This window comes from Atta cephalotes (assembly GCF_000143395.1).
Source record: "Atta cephalotes unplaced genomic scaffold scaffold00050, whole genome shotgun sequence".
Lineage (NCBI taxonomy): Eukaryota > Metazoa > Arthropoda > Insecta > Hymenoptera > Formicidae > Atta > Atta cephalotes.
The window spans coordinates 1,864,826-1,877,698 of NW_012130114.1; the positions used below are offsets into that span (position 1 = coordinate 1,864,826).

A 12,873-nucleotide genomic window follows, 5' to 3' on the forward strand; every position below is an offset into this window, starting at 1 on the left:
ACACACACACACACACACACACACACACACACACACACACACACACACACACACACACACACATGCACTTTATTACGAAACTTTATTACGAAAACACTTTATCGTATACAAATATAACAGTCTACACAATATTTCTCCGAAAAATTTGATTTAATTTTTTAGTAAAACTTAATTTTATTAACTCTTTGCCCCTTTTCTCTTACAAAAAAAATTAAGCTTTGTATGAATGACGTATCATGGCTCTCACTCGTGATATTCATGTTTAGCCCGACTTCCTTATTACGAGTCACACGATATTGTTGATGAAAGGGTTAATTATATTTTATGGGAAGGAGATCCAGCGAATCTAACTTAATCTAACCTAATCTAACCTAACCTAACCTGCAATTTCAACTTAATAAAGGCAACCATATTCCTGGTTGGAAATCGACGCATGCGCTCTAAAAATTGGAGACCACATAAAAAGTTAAGCATTCATACTGTATCTGTATGTACTTATACTGTGTCTATGTCAGAATACGAAAGGAATGTATATTCAACGCATAACTGAGTTACAACGTCACAAGTGAGGATTATCTGTGAATCGTGATCGAATGTAAATTGAATGTAAATTGAAAGCAATTGTTCTGTTCCAATTCGTGCACGTTGCTACACTTTGTGCATTTCTGTGTACGTTAAGCAATTGGAAACCATCTAATGTTACCTTAGAAATAAAAATAGCGAGATAATCTCGCCAGATTCTTTTCATTTTTATCACAATGACAATAAACAACTAGAATGAATAGTTTAGGTTTAAATCTAATTTTAAGAATGGGTTGTATATGCACTAAAGAAATCATTACGATAAACTCAAGGAAATATAAAGTTTGTGAACACCTTGGAGATGGGCAAGTATATATTAAACAACTCACACACGATTATTTGTGGTTAAAATATATTTATAATCACATGATTTATCGCATACATAATATATGTTTTATAATAGTGTGTACATAAAATTATTTCTAATATTATTATATCTAAACTTAATCAATACAATCTTAACTTATTCAATACAAAAAAAACAAGATTTTCTTTATGCCAACAAACATAATATTTACAGTATCTTGTAACTTCTATAGAAAAATTAATAGTAGAAAATTAATAAAAATATGTGATAATTGGGAGCATAAATAAGGTTTACATTATGTTTTTAGTGGATTTAGCACAGTACTTTTAGTTGAAGATATCGTCACACATAAAAAATATGCTATTAAGAAAATTATTTGTCATGGACCAGAAGATCAACAATTAGCAACAAAAGAGGTTGAATATTATAAATTGATAAAACATCCAAATGTTATAGAATGTTTAGATTCAACTTGCAAAGGTACTGCAGATCCAATTGTGAATACAACAAGCGAAATATTAATTGTTTTACCATATTATCATGTAAGTAACTATGATTTAAAAAAATATATTATTTTAAATGTAATACATTTTATAATAGACCAATTTATTGTAATTTTAGAAAGGAGCATTAGCTAATGATTTGGAACGACGAGCAAAGAATTGTGATTATATGAATCCTATAGATGTCCTCAACATATTTTTACAGATATGTGAAGGTGTAAAAGCATTTCATGAAGCTAAACCAGAACCTCTTGCTCATAGAGATTTAAAAACTGCAAATATAGTGCTTAACGATGTTGGAGTACCTGTTATTATGGACTTGGGTATATTAAATTTTATTATGGATTTGGTTAGGTGGCATGAGTGAAAGCATGTGTGTTTGAAAAGAGAAGAGATGAAACACTTAATATTTTCAGGACAATAAATTAGATAAGATAAGATGATGTAGATAAGATGATTATGAATAAATCAGATTGATAGGAGGATATAGAGGTAGAGAAAGTGTAGGGGAAGTAAGCTATAAAGTAGGAAGATAGAATAGGGGTATTAAAAGAATAGATAATAGAGAAAGATTAAAATTATAATAGAGAAAGATGAAGATAACGAGAAGACATAAGTAAGGCAAGTAAAGAAATTAATTATATCAGAAAAGGACAAGAAGGTAGCACCTTAAAGCCATGACACAAAAAACTTAAGACATAAAACTTAAGAAGTGTATCGATCAATCATGAGCTTTTTACAATACTGTTACCTAAGTTTTAAGTCTTAAGCTATAAAAAATTGACCAAATCATAATTAAATGTAAGAAAAAATAATCGACTATGATTGATCAATTTCTTACGGCTTTAAACTCAAGGGGATACATACATTTAAGGTGGGTAAAAAAAATTGATTTTTCAATTTTTGCATTTTTTTATAATATGAAATTCTAAGGTTATTTTTTTAAAGTTACACTCGAAATTTGCAAAAATAAAAACTTATAACGTTATAAATTATATTAAAAGTTATAATTTAAAAAATAAAAAGTTGTAGCATTATAAATTACTGATATAAATCAAATAGTGTTGAATCAAGGTCCATTATAGATGAATTTGTTCATGAGATAAAACCTTTTGGAGAAATACAAGATATTGGTGTGCAATAAGATCTATTTATTCACATATCTTAGTCAAATCAATCAAATCAATCATACGTTTCGATTTCTAATTCAGATTTTTTTCAATGTCACTTACACAAAAACATTGAACTTCCCGGTGCACTATACAATGATAATTAAAACATCGTTAACTATATAATTATATAATTATATAATTAATGCTACAAAACTTATCTACTATGTTAAAAATCATAAGGATAAATATATGATTAAATCTTGATTTTATATGATTTTCATTAAGAGTATAAAATTGATATGTCATCAAGAATCAAAACATATGATTTGACTAATTAAGAATAAATAAATCTTATTGCACATCAATATCTTGTGTTTAGCTCTAAAAGGCTTTATCTCATGGAGTGATTCATCTCTAATGAACCTTGATTCAACTTTGATTTATATTAGTAATTTATAATGGTATAATTTTTTATTTTTTAAACTATAGCTTTTTAAACTATAACTTTAATATAATTTATAATGTAATAAGTTTTTTATTTTTGTAAATTTCGAGTGTAACTTTAGGAAAATAATCTTAAGATTTCATATTATAAAAAAATGCGAAAATTGAGAAATTAATTTTACATCAATTTTCTTGTCCTCTCATTCTCCTTATTCTTGTCTTATCTTGATAAAAAATTTTTCATACATGTGTAAATATTCATAAATATTCATAAATGTATAATCATATATGAAATATGTCCATACATGTTTATACTTTCCTCTTTCTTTTGTAAAATTACTTTTTGGTATAATATAATAAAAATAATAATAGTAATGTGAAAACATAAAAAATAATAAAGGCATAATTTTCGCATTGTTCGTTTTAAAAAAAAACAAGTTTGGAAAAATGTAAAAAAGATTGTTCATAAAATATAATTATGCATAATTTTATATATAATTATACATGAGTAATTTTTTATATTTCTTTAAACTTTTTTTTTCTAAAACAAAATAGTGCAAAAATTACCCTCTTAATTATTTTTTATGTTCACATTACTATTATTATTTCTGTTGCACTAAAAAGTAATTTTATAAAAGAAAGAGAAATGTATGAATATGTATGAGCATACGAGGGTCGTTTGAAAAGTTTTGAGCCTCAACATAAAAATGGCATTACTCGTTAAAATCGTCTGGTACTACAATTGTATATTATTTGCAAGATACTTGTGAAAATTAGCCAAGTTTTAGTTATAGTTATTTCAGAGTCATTTGTGTCAGTCGATGTTAATGTTTTCATTTGATGAAAATCTCCGAACTTAATTTTGAGCCTAGGAAACAGAAAGTTGTTGGGAATACGATAGGTAGTTAATTAATTCGAACTGCAATTTGTAAATTTTTGTTATCGTCAATATTCAATTTTTTCCATTTTTACAAAAACACTGACATCGACTGGCACAAATGATTGACAAACAACAACTGAATGTCCAAAATAGCTACAATTTTCACAGGTATTTTACAAAACATGTACATCTAGGGACTTCGATTCTTTCTCTCGAAATTTTCACAAACTAAGAAATGATCACTTTTCTACATTAATGCTCACAGTCTGTACACAATTAACAACACGACTAAGGCTGTGGTCAAAGTCTCGCTACAAATGTTTTGAAGTATTTGATGGACCAATTAGAAGAAAGAATTTTACAAACTGACCAATTAAAAAACGTTTCAAAATGTTCGCATTGACCCTAAACCTTACGTCTGCTTACAATTAAATTTGATGTAAAAACGAAATAACCTGAATTTTTGAAAATTTTAAAAAGTAACCGAGGGAAATAATCGAAGCATTGGGTGTGATTGTAATACAAGAGTGATACCAGAATGATTTTGACGAGTAATGCTATTTTCATGTTGAAGCTGAAAACTTTTCAATTGACCCTCGTATTTCATATATAATTATACATGTTTATACATATTCATGTATGTATGAATATTTATGTATTGGGAGTACAAATTAGTTCGGTCCGTTTCCCTAAAGATGGCTCCAGCTGTGAATGGTTCATAATGACAGCTGATTTTGGCGGTTTCAGAGAAGTTAAACATCTGCTAATAATATTCAGTTTATATCGCTTTGACTTTCATACAAAAACCTTGATTTTTACTGTTTGAAATGTCGAATTTTGTGTTAACCAAGCAGCATTTGCGGGAAGTTTTGATTTTTTTTAATTGGAAGAAAAATGCGGCTGAAGCCCATCGAATGCCTTATCGAAGTTTATGGTGACACTGCTCCAACTGATAAATCATGTAGGGAATGGTTAGGATGGAGATTTCAACGTTGAAGACAAGCTTCGCTCTGGACAGCCAGAAAAATTCGAAGACAAAGAACTAGAGGTATTACTCAAAGAAGGTCAGAGTCAAACGCAAGAGGAGCGTGCAGAATAATTGGGAGTAACTCAACAAGCCGTTTCTGTACGATTGAGAGCCATGGGAACGATTCAAAAACAAGGAAATTGGGTGCCTTATGAACTGAAACTGAGAGACTTTGAAAGGCGATTTTTCACTTGCGAATAGCTGATTTAAAGACAACAGAGAAAAGGTTTTTTGCATCGAATTGTGACTGGAGATGAGAAGTGGATATTCTACGACAATCAAGAAGAAAAAATACTACGCTAAACCCGGTCAATCGTTTGCTATCGACTTCAACATCAACACCATAATCGAACATTCATGGTTCGAAGATCATGCTCTGTATCTGGTGGGACCAAAAGTGTCTTGTTTAGTATGAGTTGCTGAAATCTGATGATTCCATTACGGGCGATCGGTATCAGCTACAATTGATTCGTTTGAGCCATGCATTGCGAGAAAAACGGCCGGAATACAAGCAAAGACGTGATAAAGTTATTCTTCTTCATGACAATGCTCGGCCTCATGTCACTAAAGTCGTAAAACAATATTTGGAAACGCTCAACTGGGATGTTTTACCGCACCCGCTGTATTTTCCGAACATTGCTCCTGATTACTGGTTGTTTCGAAGGATGCAGCATGATTTGGCAAGTCACTGGTTCACTTCTTTCGCAGAAATCGAAAATTAGCTCCAAAATTGGATCTCCTCCAAAGACGAGTCATTTTTTCAAGAAGGAATTCGAAAATGCCTGAGAGATGGGAAAAAGTAATAGGCAGCGATGGACAATACTTTATTGATTTGTTCATTCATTTTATTTTGAAATAAATGCATTTTTGAACACAAAAAAACGGACCGAACTCATTTTTAGTCTCAATATAGTTATACATATTTATATATATTTATGCATGAAAAATTTTTTATCGGGATATGTGACTGGTTATTCGATTACGTGTGCGTGCGTGCGTGCGTGCGTGCGTGCATACGTGCGTCTCTCAGAGAATGGAAAGTTACTTTTTAAAAGTTACAGTTATTCGTTATGAGTAGGAAAAGAAACAAGTTACTTTTATCATTCCTAGTTACCGATTTTTAAAAGTGACTCGTTACAGTTATTGTTGCTTGAGAAAATAACTGTTTGTTACTTTTTTTTAAATCGACAACTGCCAATCACAACGGACAGGCCTAGGGGCTTCTCTAATCTCAAGTGCTATGTGTACTGTAAAAAATTATTGTATAAAATTACAACCATTATACTGGATAATTTTGAGATTCACCATAAGTTGTAAACATCCACACGTTTGTAAATTTGCAATATGCAAATAAAAATAATTTTTTGGTTTGTAACTAAGCAGATTGTGGAAGCACAATGTGTACGTGTAGTTACAGGAATATATAATATGACAATACATTTCGCACTATATATTAATATACATTTAACAGCAATATGTGACAAATTTCTATTATTTTACATAATATTACTAAAATTTGGATAATTACAGAAAATATTCAAAATATTCTATTATTTACATAATTTTCAATATAAAATAAGATATATTTACACAATAAAAGCAAATTTACATAATTTTTATGGAATTACATAATTTCTGTAAAATTGCATGATTTTTTTATATTTATAAGAGTAATCGTGTTATCTATTTTACATCTATTATATGTGAAAATTTACAAAATTTGTTTACAGTGTAAGTGGCTTGTGTCGTATCATGTCCAATCATGTGCAAAGTAACGATAAAAATAACGAAATTTATTAAAATAAAATTAAAATTTATTAAAATAAAGAAATTTATTACTGTTACTAAAAAAATGTAACTTGTTACCGTTATCAAAGAAAAAAAGTAACGCAGTTACCAGTAATGTTACCAAAAAAGTAATTTATAACTGTAACTTAATTACAAGTAACGAGTTATTTCCATTCTCTGGTATCTATTACATAAAAGAAAGCATCAAATTACCTTAAGGAGATATAGCGGCACTCAAATTCTGTGATTTCAAAGCGCTATATCTTTTTATCTGTCGATTTGTGAATATGATAATGGAGACATTTGTTCAGAATTACAACAGAAGTACAACATATCTCGAAACGGATCAATTTGATCGGGGTTATTTTTTCATATGAAACGTGCTGAATCCTTTATTTAGACTGGCGTCCTATGAGAGGAAATTTACAGCGGAACGGAACAGCACGACCAATTATAACTCCGCAATCATTACTCTATTTTCTTTTTTCGGTTGTGATTGGTCTTGCTGTTTCGTTCCGCTGTAAATTTCCTCTCATGGGACGTCAGTCTAGGATATGTACATTAGCCTAATATTTCATGTATCGTACGACAAAAATTTCAAGTTTGTTAATTGACTGCAGGATAGAAAGATTCGAGAACCTCTCTATTTTATTACAGCTAATTAATAAGCTTAAAAAGCCTTGTCTTAATCTATGACATGAAATATCAGTCGAAAAATGCGAAATGGAGCAGGAACACATTGTATTATGGGTAAAGTAGGAAAACAAGACAAGATATAAGCAGAAGAAGCTAATTTGAAAATAAAAAGTAGAAAGTTAATGATGAATAGGAATGATAAATATATAGTATTTAGATAACGTGCCTTTGATTAATTATGGCAATGGAAATAGGAAGAGGAAGAAGAGTTGGATACAAAATAAGACGAGGAAACGTGGGTTGACATGTCAGACAAAAATGAATCAGAAAAAGAGGGAGAAGAAGACAAAAATTTTACAAAAAAGAAAGACATATAGAAAAAAACGGAGGAATTGCAAAGATTGACAAAAGTTTAAATAACTATAGGGAGCAATGGATTGAAAAGAAAAAGAAAATGAAAAAAAAGTATACGTAAGAAATGATAGAATCAATGATGAATTAAGAAGAAAAGAGAAATATAAATTTATATAAGATGAAGAAATAAATTATGAAGGAGAAGAAAAGGAAGAAAGAGATATCAAGAAGAAAATAAAAGAAGCATGATAAGAAGATGAAAAGAAATAGTACGAGAAAGAGAAAGTTTGGAAATATACTGCTTAAAAAAATTAAGAGATCATTTTTTCTCAATAAATTCTTGCCCATTTTTAAATTGTGTGTAAATTGTGTTCTCAAAAAATAATTAACGTAAAAAAAGAGATTAAAAGAGGATTTTATAGGATAAACTCTCTATTATATGGTATCTTTGTACAATTTTTCAGTTTAATATTCAAAGATATGACTAGTTTTGAATAGGATCGCATTTCAGATATCTAAAATCTTGAATTTCCAGTCTTCCGGCTAACAAAGAAATGAATGAACATAATCATTGATACCATCAAGTACAAAGTATGGATTTTGCATTTTTAAATAAAAAAGACTATTCTATGCCTATTATTTAGTGAGATATTAAGTGAAGATGGGAAAAAGTTCATGGCATTTTTTTAATGCCATCTAACAGGAAAAACGCCACGAACTTTTTCCCTAATATGATCATTTAAAGTGACCTGTAATTTTTTATGATTTCAACACGATACCGTCGAAATTTGTATATGTAGTCCAGTAGAATTAGACTGAAAAATTGCCATTTTGGTAAAGAACCAGCATTTCTCTGCACGAAAGTATTCGGAAGGCTATCAGAAAAGAAATGCATATTTAAGCCTTGAGCCTTGTGTAGGAAATATGCGAAAAAATCGAATAGTTATAAAAAACACGTTTTTCTCTAAAATTTCTTTCTTATAAAACGAAAGATATTGATTAGACAAAAGTTGTATGGACAAAAATTCAGCATGAAAAATGTAGGTATTTGAAATACCTATAAAATGAGACATGGAACATTAACATCGGTATTAGTTAAGTAGAAAGAAATAAAAATCATCGAAAAAGGCCTTTTTTTCCTTCGCTCTCTGTTTATCGCGATTTAAACGCAAAGTTTTGAAATTCTCGTAAAATGTAATCCTCGCTGATGAAAAAAATCTAGCCCTGAATGAACCTGAAATGTTCATTAGTTTTTGCAAAAAGCTATTTTTTTACTAAAAATTTGTCCGCGAAAAACTTAATTTCTTCATCTTTGAGCAGTCGCACATCAATTTATAGGAGTGATTTTTCTTCTTCAAGAGATATATTATCTCATTATCACTTAATAACAAAATGATTTTTTGCAGTTAAACTATTTTGAAATGACTTTGAAAAATGGATATCTTTTTTTCATATAAAAAATGAAATAATTACGTTAATATCAATTACATCATATCAAATAGTTGTGTGACATATTTGACAGCTGATATTTTTCTACGAATTAAAAAAAAAGATTATCCTTCGATTATTAGGAGCCGAGATAATAATTTTTTTTTAAATCACTAATTTTTAAGATTAAAAATTTTGTCTGGTCATTTGTCACCAATTTGTCAAGGAAGACTTGAATTTGCTGTTAAAAAATTTTCGAATTTTTTGCTGCCCGAAAAGTTTGTTTAAAACCATTGGAAAGTTGAGGAATGCGAGTGAGACAGCGCGCCGGAATGGGGGAAGCTAATAAGTGGTTGAGTGGAGAAGACCAGACCGCTCGGCGACTCGCGTATCTGATTTCGTGCGTTAAAATTTGCTAAACTTACATTTTCTCAGCAATAAATTTACATAGAAACATGATTTTTCTTTAATCTAGGATAATTCGATGAGATATAAACAAATAGTTTAAACAAATGTTTCGCAAACTAATTGTAATCATGAAGTTTTTCGTATCTTGAATTTTATTTTTTGGTTTATTACTAAAAAAATCACGTTTGAGTATGGATGTCTAATTAACAAATTTAAGTTAGCTGTGTTTCTTTATTTAATATGCTATAAAAAGTATCCAATTGAACAATTAAGTGTATGAAATTATCAGTACAAAATTGTTTTTAAACTTTTGAATTTTGATTGCAAATATGACATATGTATTATAACAAATAATTAATAAATAATTTGCCAAATATTAGCGTAAATGTTGAAGACAGCTGTAAAATATACTTTTCGTATAACATTAACTTTCGCAAATATAAAAATAACTTAAAATTATATGAAAAGTATATTTTGCAACTATGCGCACGCACACACGTGATGTGCAAAATCTGACCAAGCAACCTTCCCGTAGTGCACATTGGATTATGAAAACGTTGGTAACTGAAATCATAAAAAGGAATTGCTTTAAATCATCATATCTTACTTAAACGATCGATAGGACAAAGTTTTTTCCATTTAGAATTGCAAAGTCCATACTTCGAGATGATAACAATAGTTATGTTCATCACAGACAAATTTTTTGTTTGGGAACATAGAGTCATCCTTATGGAAAATATGGAGTTTTCCACACCTATAATTCCTGTAGATATTGAATTCCATTCCCAAAATTCGGGATTTAAAAAAAAGTATATTAATTTGTAATAAATAAAGAATTTTTAGTGATTTGATAAAAAATAGTATTGACTAGGGTGTATGTAGAGATATATTTCGCACATACAACAAAAGAGATAAAGGCCCGTATTCAGAATGCGCTTACAACGATGTTAGCGCGCTAATATGCTATAATTTACGTTACGCGTACTATAGAATTTCAGAGATAAAAGCGTGTTCTGAATACGGGCTAAAATGTTAATGTTTTGAAATTATTTCCATTCCCTTGTTTGGATAAGATTCCACACTCAGAAAAGTCAAAAGTCTCCAGCGCAGAAGAGTGCAAATTTCAAGATTTTAGGTATCTTATATAGGTTGTTATTAATATATAGGTTGTTATTCAAAGTTCACTACACCTTTGAATATTAAATTGAATAAAAATTAAACAAAAGCATATAATAGAGTTTGTCTTATCTAAAAATCTTTTCTAATCTTTTTTTTACGTTGTTATTCGCTTAATAATTACATTTTAAGAATGATCAAGTATTTATTGAGAAAAAATGATCTAATTTTTTTTAGCAATATATAAATAAGAAAGTTAAAAAAAGTTTAATACCGAAATAACATCTGCAGAAGAGAATGGAAAAGCCACTTCATGGAGAGGTTAGGAGAATTGGTGTCCTGTTTGAGTGACAACAAATATAAAAAAATTGGGGAATGAAGAAGACACAAAGGTAGATGGAGCGATATAAGAAAAACAGTGAAGAAAGACGAATGATTGAAAATGGAAAGTCGTACTGAGATAACGAGTACTGAGATAAAAATTTAGCTGAGATATATGTATATGTATAAATAAAAATTAGAACTAGATAGAAATAAAAGGAAAAGGATTATAAAGTTTTTAAAACAAGAAAAGCTAGAATTAAAAGAGATAAGGAAAAGATAAGCAGAAGTATATTGTAGATACCTAAAATAGGAATAACGTGCGCGTGACAAAATATTGTATGCACATCGATTGATATGTTAGAGTTAAAAATTAGTTAGCATAAGGTATAGATGAATGTATGAAAATAAGGTAAAAAGTGAGAAGTCACTTTCTTAGCTTGTTACACTAAGGTTCTTATATCAAATTTTATTATATTTAGTTAGTATGTATGTGAAATTTATCATTAAATATAAGATAATTCTTTAGGTTCTGTAGCAACTGCTAGAGTTAAAGTATGCAGTACTCAAGCTGCGCGGACTTTACAGGACCTAGCAACTGAGAGATGTTCCATGCCATATAGAGCTCCAGAACTATTTAATGTTGAAAGTTATTGTATGGTTGACGAACGAACAGATATCTGGGTAAGAAGCATTTACGCTTGTCTTAATATAAACGACATATGCTTTGTAATATATACCTTTTTTAGTCATTGGGATGTATACTATACGCATTATGTTATTTTAAATCTCCTTTTGATACTGTTTATGAACGAGGCGACAGTGTAGCTCTTGCTGTGATGAGTGCGCACATAAAGTTTCCAGGAGATACCCCATATAATGAGGTTGTAATCTGTTATATATTATGCTTCTTTTAGGTTTAGCCACTGTTAGTATCTCATTTCTCTCATGCTTCATAGATTTAAATTTCAAAACTTTGTTTTTTTTATCTTGAATATTAATATGTGAATATTAATATGTGAATTGATGAATTAAACATAATGAAGCATCTTTTATAAAATGTAAATTTTGAGGATTTCCTTTATCTTTATTTTTAATTACATTATTAAACGTTTAATACATGTTCAGCATCCCATATAGTACTGAATATCACCAGAATGTCGCCAGAACATTATATTTGAAATCTGAATATTCTAATGATCTTAGAAATATTCTGACAATGTCAGCAAAATGTCTTATGTACGCAATATTCTAGAGACATTCTATAATTTGCTAGAAATGTTCTTTAATATACAGGGTGAAAAGTCCCTGAAAAGGACTGATGAAATATCTCGAAAACTAACCATTTCTATAAAAGAGATGAGAATTGACAATAATTACAAATTAATCTCATTGAATATAGTTTCTCTCTTTACTAACATTCCATTAGACATAGCTATTGATTGTGTGAATGACAATTGGATTTTCATCTAAAAAAAATGTGACTCAAGACAGAGTTCCTGATGGTTCGGTTTATTCTAGATTCAACATATTTTACATTTAACAATACTGTTTCTATAAGAATTTCGGCACGCCCATGAATTCTTCGTTGTTATTCATCATTGCAAATTTAGTAATGCAAAAATTAGAGAGAATGTTTTTGTTATTATCGTATTTCTTACACTAATTAGTTTTTTGTTTATTATCGTTATGTTGATGATCTCGTTACTACTGTTTCTTCCTCTGAAATCAATTCGTTTTACGAAAGTTTTAATTCGTTTCATTTACATCTACAATTTACGTTAGGAGAGAGAGAGGGGGGGAGGGGGGGGAGAGAGAGAGAGAGAGAGAGAGAGAGAGAGAGAGAGAGAGAGAGAGAGAGAGAGAGAGAGAGAGAGTAGTATACTATATACTATATATATATATATATATAATAAACTAAATAACTAATACTAACTTACTAACGTTACGTAACGTTAACGTTAACG

General features: G+C 29.5%; 1 protein-coding gene across 1 annotated transcript in view; it reads left to right on the forward strand.

Moving 5' to 3' along the window:
- Positions 1–662: 662 nt before the first annotated feature.
- LOC105622936 (serine/threonine-protein kinase 16) overlaps positions 663–12,873 on the forward strand; it is a 34,079-nt gene continuing 21,868 nt past the window's right edge. Inside the window, exons 1-5 of the mRNA XM_012204344.1 lie at positions 663–887; positions 1,197–1,431; positions 1,511–1,715; positions 11,436–11,590; positions 11,656–11,790. Of these exons, the coding sequence (XP_012059734.1) occupies positions 778–887; positions 1,197–1,431; positions 1,511–1,715; positions 11,436–11,590; positions 11,656–11,790 (840 nt within the window). The 5' untranslated portion in view covers positions 663–777. The remainder of the gene's footprint in view (positions 888–1,196; positions 1,432–1,510; positions 1,716–11,435; positions 11,591–11,655; positions 11,791–12,873) is intronic.